The sequence below is a fragment of the Lactuca serriola genome, chromosome 9, assembly GCF_051521515.1.
Source record: "Lactuca serriola cultivar US96UC23 chromosome 9, Lser_US96UC23_V15, whole genome shotgun sequence".
Classification (NCBI taxonomy): Eukaryota; Viridiplantae; Streptophyta; class Magnoliopsida; order Asterales; family Asteraceae; genus Lactuca; species Lactuca serriola.
The window spans coordinates 73,338,670-73,348,202 of NC_136416.1; the positions used below are offsets into that span (position 1 = coordinate 73,338,670).

At 37.0% G+C, this 9,533-nt stretch overlaps 1 protein-coding gene across 1 annotated transcript; it reads right to left on the reverse strand.

Moving 5' to 3' along the window:
• Nucleotides 1-1,734: 1,734 nt before the first annotated feature.
• On the reverse strand, nt 1,735-3,353 carry LOC145075064 (transmembrane protein 161AB protein). The gene has a single exon (XM_079021352.1). It carries the CDS (start codon nt 3,259-3,261, stop codon nt 1,876-1,878), a length of 1,386 nt encoding a protein of 461 aa, XP_078877478.1. The 5' UTR covers nt 3,262-3,353; the 3' UTR covers nt 1,735-1,875.
• Between the last annotated feature and the right edge of the window lie 6,180 nt (nt 3,354-9,533).

A 9,533-nucleotide genomic window follows, 5' to 3' on the forward strand; every position in this document is an offset into this window, starting at 1 on the left:
CTTATTCTTCTTCTTCTTCTAACAACGCATTATTCCATTAAGTTCTTCAATAAAACCACCATTTCCACAATCTAAAAGCTTCCCGAGTTCGAATTCTTCCATTGATCGATTAAAAGACTTCGAATTGATTTCGGGTTACCTGGATGTGGAACTTCGGCTAAACAGAACAGCCATTTCCGGTCAAGTTTCATCATCCGGTTTTGCCAAGTGAAAACATCAAAATCTTTTGATGGATGGAAGCAAGTAGGGTATAGAATGGCGAAATTGTCTGAATTAAATGAAATTGATTCTATGAGAAGAACTTACATGATCCTGGAAGCTGGTAAGAATAAGAACTTGTTTCTCCAATCGGTGTCTTTGTTGCTTAATCTCCTGAAATCCCAAGTGATTCTTCCTCCAACGAGAAAATGATCTTTTCCGTTCATCACGTTCTATTCATCTTTATTCTGCAACCAATCAACAAGATCAAGAAACGCAGCGTATGTTATACCCCCAAAGATATCTCGAAACTTGGTTGGCTACCTTTATGGTGGTTGAATCAACTCACAAACCCATCTCTAAATCGACTTCAACCTCTTATATTCATCAACCATGTCTGTATTTTAAGGTTCTAATCCCCCCCCCCCCCCCCACCCCCCACACACACACACTCTCTCTCTCTTGATTCTCTTTCTCACTCGGTAACCTTCACTGGCGGTGAATTTTCGACTGGAAAGGATGTTTGAAGGAAAAGGGTGGTTAAGAGCAGAAGTTACAGCTATTGCACAAATCCATCATCGAAACTTGGTTGGCTTACATGGTTTCATCATAAGGGGATCTACAAAGTTTCTTATGTATGAGTTTATAATCAAATCATATGGATAAACTGTAAGGTGCCCTTAAACAATCTTGAATCACTTAATGATGAATATTAGTTACCACCACCTAGATCGATCGTCGATGAAGACCACTACCGCAAAACTGAAATCGACTTTGGACTCTGCGACGTTGACAATGGGAAGGAATCAACCATCTTGAAACTGAAATCAAATATGGATATCGAGATCTTAATGACGAGAGGAATCCAACACCACCGTTAAACAAAAACTCCACCAGATCTTGAAGAACACACATCAATTAGCTTCAAGAACTTCACAATCGGTAAGATGTAAATAAGAACTTCACGATTGGTGATGTTAACAAGAACTGATTTATTGGCCGAAGAGAGAGAGAGAGAGAGAGAGAGAGAGAGAGAGAGAGAGAGAGAGAGAGACCTTTAATATTAAATAATAATTTTTTTTTAAATAAGGTCAAAACTTCAAAAATGGTCCCTGTAATAGTGAAAAGACAAAAATGCCCTTCACTTAACGGTCAAAAGCTAATGGAGTTAGCGAAAAGGACCATTTGCTAAAAGTTTTGAAATCACAGGGACCATCTGTGAGGTTTTCTGAACTCAGGGACTAAACTTGATATTTTCGAAAACCACAAGGACCATTTTTGAAGTTTTGTCAATAAAAAATTAATGAAAGTACTTTGCTATTCATTGCATTTAACCTTTTATCTATTAGCAACTATTACAAGACATTGTTAAAGTTAATTGTGGTTAGATTATATACAACTAAAAGCCAAGAACTATACATAGCATAATGACAAAAAGACCCTTGCGAGAACAATTACGACATATGATCCTACAAGGCAACATTAGTATTGAGTTCGAAAAAGAAACAGCATAATCAACAAAAGAACACAAGTAACTATCACAATAATAGTAAAAAAATTGATCAAAAATGGAAGAATTTTGTTAATAACACAAAACTCTACAACCAAAATCTAGCCAAATTATGGATCCACGTAATCTACAACAGTCGTAGATACGAAAATGAAAAAAGAACACCATTAAGAAACATACATAATCCCATTTCTATATAGGGCAAGATTAACTGAAACAAAAATACACCAAATGAAAACAACCCACCAGGCCATAAACAAACCCATTTCTTTGATCAAAGCAGAACATGGGATCATGTTACACAAAGCTGGAAAGTGATCAAGAACATTATCATTGATTCGTGATAAACCAAGAAAGAGGAGAACAAAAGCAGGCTGCGAGAAGAATTGCAGAGCAGCAAGGCACAAATAGTGGTTATGGAGGAACACTTTGGCTCGACTGTAATCCAAATCAGGGAACTTACTTGCATGTAATCTTTGGTACCATGATAACACTGCTTCGTTCAAAAACATTTGCACATTCGCCCGAAATGTTAGCATTTGTAAAACTCCGGTTGCTAGCATACACCATAGCCGGAAGTTGTTGAAATCGGATCTTGACATACCCACGTTGCCAACTAAACGATCTTTGTGTTGAATGTTGGGTGAATGATTTGATTGTGATCGTTTGTTTGTGTCGATGTTTTTGTTAACAAGGAGTTCGGAAAAGGGGTTAATCCAAAGCAATGAAGTGAAGATCGCTAATAAGTAGGTGATGTGAAGTAGTGTTCTTCCAAACCATCCGCAGTGAATCATCGATAAATTACAGCGAATCTGATCTGTTCCAAGCCAGTAGGCGCGAGCGGTTTTAGTTGCCGGAACGTATAACAGTCCGGCGAGGGAGCCCATGAATACGGCGGTGCAAAATTTTCCATACCCATCGAGAGATTCAAACGGAAAATCGAAAACCCAATTGGGAAAAACTTGGAGGACGATGAGGAAGGCGATTACAGTCGCGGAAAACCCGACGAAAACACTCAATTGTTTTTCAGAACTCTTGGAGGCAGATCGCTCGAAAGAAACCCTAGCAATCGTGACGAATACTCTAACAAGCCCTAAAAGCCCTAACAGGATTGGAATCAATGTACCATTTGGCAGAACCCCAGAGGAATCTTTTGATGAAGGTAAAAAGTTATGAAGCAACAAGCAAGAAGATGCGACGATGGTGAAATTGAAAACCCCACGAAACTGATCGAAATACAGCCTTGATTGGAGGTGATTGTGATTGAGTTTGAGTCTAAAGATCTGAGCCTTGTTTTCATCAAATTCAAACTTATTGGATTTCTTCCTTGGTTTCAATTCACCAGTAGTGGCGTCACCCGGCCTTCGGATTGCGGCTTTGATACCGGAGGAGTTGGGGTTTGGGGGTGCGACGTCATCAGGGTGGATGTAAGTGTGGAGGCCATGAAGGAAGAAGGATGGGATCTTGATGAAGGAGAAGATGAGAGTGAGGAAGAGAGAAAGTGCTGCGTGGATTATGAGGTTATTGTTGCTCGATGTGAAGAATAATGACATTGTTTCTCTGAAGATATTCAAAGAACAGAGCTGATTTTGAGCATAAGAAGAGATCTCAAGACTGAAATCAGTCTGTGTTCTATTCAATTTTGTATCTTTTTGGTCTTAAACTGTTTATTCCACCACTTCCTTTCTAAATTGGGCTTGTTATGATCATGATTTTTGAAAGTCTTCGATCTCCAACTTCTGTTTCGGAATGCCCAACCCAAATACTTTTCTCCTTCATATAAGCCTATAACCTTTAGCCCATATGAGTGTTTTTTTGGGAAAGTTGTAGGGTTTGAGAAAATCATCCCCCGTTCATTTATTTGTAAGTACAAATAATGCAAATAATTTACAATCGAAAATGAAAGTATATACACCAAATAACCAAGGTTTCAATCTTTACACTATTATGTTGTGACATGTGTTGTATAACTCTAATATCCCCCCTTAAGTCAAGAGGTGATGGGCTAATACAATGCTTGGCATGAGAATATTCATGGGACACATAAGTTTTTTTTTATTGAGGCAGGATACGTCCTATAATGATGTGTGATAGCTAGGTAATAATAGTCTTTTTATGTAAAATAAAGTTTTTTTTTCTATAAATAGAGAAGAAAACTAGTCATTAGTATTTAGCTTTATATTTAAAACATGTCGTAGAAAAAACGTTAAATATGAATAAATTAGGTAAATTAGTGTTGACTTGGTAGTTGACCAACGTAGTTAGCTCGGGACTAATTATGCCATAAAATGTGACGGGGACTAAATGAGTAAATTTAAGATGACTAGTTATTTTCACTTAAAATGATAATCATAAAGTGAACTTAAGAAGATTAAGGGTTAAATGTGTAATTAGGGCATATATTAGAGAAAGAAAAAGTATGTGTGTGTGTGTGTGTGTGAGAGAGAGAGAGAGAGTTGGAAGTCTTCTCAAGTATCCCAAAAGCATCAATCGAACTAGATAGTTTGTGTGAGGAGAAATGGTGATTTCATGAGATCCAAGGAGTTAGAAGTGAATTCAAGATGTATTTGGAGGAATTGAAGTTAGGTTTACATCATTGACGCCTTGTTCTCGAGTTTTTTTTTTAAATTCATTAAAAGAAAGGGAAAGAAAATTTTGACGGAAAGAAAGGGAGGTGAAGGAAAATATTCATTATTCCGTGTTCCTGAGTTTGAAGGAAATGAAAGGAAATTGAAGGAAAATTTTAAGTTTTTGTGTTCCCGAGTTAGGAGGAAAAAGAAAATAAAACATAAAATTTTCCTTCCCCTCACTTTCTTCCCAAATCCGCCCAATTTGGGAGGAAAATTTGGAAGGAAAATATGACTCCAAAATCCTTCCCCTCCCCTCACTTTTCTTCCATTAATGAAACTCGGGAACACGATTTTCCTTCGACACCCCTCACTTTCCCTCCGTATCCTCCCATTTCTCTCCTTAAGTAGAACTCGGGAACAAGGCGTGAAGCTTTAAAGGTATAAAATCGTCTCTATCTCTTATCAAAGATTGATCTAGGGTTTGGATTCCAATCCAAATCCAAAATTTATGGAGATTTAGGAGTTTAAAATCAATGCAATAAGTTCTATCTACTATTTAGTTTATGAATCCGAGCTTTGATCTCTACTCTATTGGTTGATTTGGATTGATGGACCTTGTGGACTTATAAGCCCTAGTTTTGGAGAGAAATTAGAATTTGATGATTATTAAGCTTTGTGTATGTTTTAATGCTAGAAAGCTTGTAATGTATCACCGAATAATCATCATTTCATAATTGAAGTGCTTGATTTCATCTATACTAATGGAATTAGGGATAAAACCCTAGTTGATGAAGAGTTATACTCTAGCTAATAGGACATGTACATAAACTTAATGTTATGGATTTTAAAATAAATTAATGATTATATGGTTAAAAGTAAGTAATTAGTTAAATGGGTTGTTATATGATTCCAATAGATATTCTGGATATTAAATATATTAAATATTACTATTTTATACGTTACCAAAATGCATCAAAACACCAAGATGAAGAGTCTTTTCTAACAATTATCTTCGGTTACTTTTACAACAAAAAAAATCTCACTCAAATCCTATACAAGAAATCTAACATGTGTATGAACTCAAACATAATCAATAATAGAACTGAGAAAAGTATACATGATTAATACAACAATTTACTCGTTTTAGACATGAACGTATAAACAACGTCTCACACAGTAAACAAGAGGTTGAAGACGAAGTGGTGTTTGATTTTGAAAAGGTAAAACTTATGAAATCTGCAGACCACATATATAGAAGAATAGGTGGATTAAAATTCTTTAGCCTGCAAGAAAAAAGTTATTTGTTTTTACAGTCTGCATGTCGCTAAAAAAAATTGAAGTTTAAATCAAGCATAAGTTTCGTATATACCCTTCTTAAATATCAAAATATAATATTTTCCAAACCTAATTTACATCATATTTACAACTCATAGAACTTTCAAAGTATCATAGTTTCAGAAACCTATAGTTTTAAATATTTTAAAGCATTATTTTATTAATCGACTATTATACACTCTTAAAACGCTTAAAACATCATTTATACATTTCATAAAATTTTAAAATATTTACCCAATTTACTATTTTAATCAATTTTTAATGTTCTTGTAACGTCCTAAAGATACTAGTAATATTTCAGTTTTAAAACACCCAAAAACAATACAATCATTTGTTTCAAAATCAATCAATGTATAAAGTGTTCTCAAACATCGGAGTGGATCAAATAGATATTGCAGAATAAACTCCAGATGATGTTGTGTGATAAAGTCGGACCCTTCTGTTTGGAAGCAGAAGTACCTGAAACATTTAAACCGTAAAATTGTATGCAAAAAGGTTAGTGAGTTCCCCAAAATACCATATAACCATACGGGCCCCCTCTCAACATATCGGGCCCCCGTCCATTCAATTCAAACGAGCCCCGTCTGTGACATCCCCATTTTCACAGCCAGAAAAGACCGATTTTATTTATGCTTTGTAAAAACCAGAGTACTTCTTTTCATAAAAATGTTGCGGAATTTGTTCCCAGAAAAATATGTTAAATACATTATCAAAACATTTTCGAAGAAACGTATTTTATTCATTTTAAAACGTTTGGGATATCATCGTCAATACAAAAACATAAGCATAAACAGAACTTACATTTATTTACACTAGTGATCTACATCTCTTTAATCTCTAAGTGTAATGTGACTTCATAACAACACCTGTGATATAAATAAAATGAGTGGGTCAGGTTGGGAAACCTGGTGAGTACATAGGGTTTTTAACCCACAATAATATAATTATTATGTTCAATCATCAAACAATTAACCCAATTACCCATCCCCATTATCTTCTTTATTCCTAAGTACCCTCCCTAAGGATTTATCCTAAGGGTCGTCTCCTACATCTTATTTTACCTCTCATCTCCTTACATCACATCTCCTTTTATGTTTGTTCCTAAGGACTTTCCCTAAGGATCATCGCCTACATCGCCTAGACAATATTGATTCAGGGATTACTCCCTCAATACGTAACCACTAAGGGTTAGGGTATCATCGCATGAATACGTAGTTACAACATCGCCTGAACTCGTAATTCATAGTAAAGGGGTTAGAGTATCATCACATGAATACGTAGTTACAACATCGCCTGAACTCGTAATTCATCACCTACCGGTTATGATCCTGCTGGTGTTTCCACAGGGTTGTCTATAATAGTTCGTGGTCGCCATATATACTCTGGTAGATGACTACATCTCCAAATTGTCGGACAAGGTTGTAGTATCCTACATCACCGATTCATCATCACCTATCTATCCTCACCTAATTATCCTCACCTTCCTATCATCACCTATCTCTCATTATTTTATTTCATCACACACCAACTATTTCATCTACCCATGTTTTATCCCAACATATTTGTAGATATAAAATAAATATACAGTTTAAATCATTTAAAACATGTATAAAATCATTCATCCAGCATAGACAACAAGTATTCAGATAATATGCGCGCATAGCACGTAATTTATGTAAAATACTTCATATCTATGTGTAAGATGAAAGTAACTATGCACTCACTTGATAAGGTGATGACTCGGTACTCAGACAACACTTCGTTACTGTTAAAACAATTTCCCTCGGACAAAACCTAGTATCATTACCACTAGAGTTTAGTCTAACGACAACCGCGACAAATTAATAGTCTAGCTATTATTATTATTATATAAGCGTTAAATAACACCCAATATAACTCATAATAATAGCCCAAATAATTATTTTAAGGACCTAATAACATGAAAGCTATATTAAAAATTGCGTAAGCGTAGCTCACTTACAGCGGATTTTAAAGAAAACCAAGCTTTGTTGGAGCAGCGTTCCCGAGCCGAAAGGCTCTCTTCTTGGGGCTTCGGGAGCCTCAGGGCTTCCTTCGGGTGCTAGGGGGTTTACCTAGACTTTAGGGGGCTTAAGGAAGGTTAGAGAGAGAAACTAGAGAGAGAAAGTTGAAGGGTGAGGTGTGAGGAAGTTGGAATGCCCGGCACCTCTATTTATAGGTTGAATTCCTGATGGACTCGCAGAGTTGGGGCATGTGGCAGCCTTCTGGTGGTGCCACGTGTCCAATTCAGGTGGTGCCACGTCACCCCTTATCGCGTATCAGCCTTCAAACTTAGAAAATCATAACTCTCGCATATGAGCTCCGTTTTCGACGTTCGTTTTTTCAACGCGTAGGTAAAATAAATATCTACAACTTTCATTTAGAATCCGTCGTCTAATTCTCGACCGATCTCAAATTTAACAGTAGGAGGCGTTTAGACTGTTAAATGACCGCGAAGAATTCGTAACTCCTTCACACGGACTCCGTTTTCATCTATCTTTTTACCGTTGAGTTCCTATTAATGAGATATTCAAATCTCATTTAGGCCGCGTAAGCCAAAAACCGCTTAAACTAAAATTCGAGTTTCGGGTCGTGCACTGTTAAGCCAAATCTTAGAAAAATCATAACTTCCTCATATGAAGTCAGTTTTGGGCGTTCTTTTTATGGATGTTCTCGGTTTAACATATACTACAACTTTGGTTTAGATCAATAAGGCTAAAAAGTCCTCCATCTTAAATTCACAATTTACGTCTCCTGGTGTCGTGCCGGTTTTGCCGTAAAACTTCGACGGGCCATAACTTCTTCGTTATAACTCAAATATCGACGTTCTTTATATGTACGGAAACCTTGTGACATATTCTACAACTTTGTTAAAATTATTTATTCTAAATAATATTTTGTCGAAAAGTCGTTTTCGACCTCTATTGCCTCTAAATTGACTAGCCTGGATTTGCGAGCGTTACACCGCCCAACATACATATCAGGTCCTGCCCATCATATATAATGGGCCCCACACAATTCACATAACATGTCCAACCCAACATACAAACGAGCCCCACCCAACATACATGCAAGGGTCACAGTGATACCTAGCATCTGACATAGTACAGTGGAAAGACTCACCTCACAAATGTAGTCAATAGCTAACAGGTTCACTGTAACGCCCCGATCCTCAGGTTTTTCTTTATTATGAATTTCTGGATAAAGCTCTAATCGACGAGAATGCGTCTTTAGTGACCTACTCGGCGAGTCCACTATTGGGACTCGGCGAGTAGGAGCTGGCAGATGAAACCCTAAATCCCAGGGTTTGTGCCCTATTTAAAGGAGCCTCAGCCTCCTTTGGGCTTCCTTACAGTCTTTGAGAGCCCTTACTAACCCTTATTCGTGTGTGTGTGTGTGTGCCTTGGAGGGGTTTTGAAGCTTGGAAGAGAGGATTTTGGAGGAAGGGAGTTAAGAGTGCAAAGGAAATTGAAGCAATAGAGGATGGGGAAATGGGTTTTGCCTCAGCTAGCATCCTTTGAAGGTATCAAAGTGCCATTCTTACTTCCTTTTCTTTCCTCTTGTTGAGTTCTAGGGCTTTTTATGGATTTTCAAGTTGGGATGTTGAGCTATAGGCTAGATCTGAAGTTGTAACTTCTGATATGGACCCTCCTTGGGTGCTACAGTCATATAGTTGTTGTATTGGTTGTAGATGAAGTCCCTCTTGGACTAGAAGCTCCATTAAGAACTTAAAATAGACTTTTGGAGCCCATATAGCCATACATGTACGTAAAGTTTGCAACTTTACGTGATAAGTATGCCCTAGAAGCTTGGATTTGTGATTTGGAGCCGCTGCATTGCTCAAAACAAATCTGTATGGAAAGAGGACTGAATGGACTCGGCGAGTCGCAAGGGTGACTCGG

Excerpts from the sequence above, each read along its gene's own strand:
- LOC145075064 (XM_079021352.1), bottom strand. The coding sequence starts at position 3,261 with ATGTCATTATTCTTCACATCGAGCAACAATAACCTCATAATCCACGCA.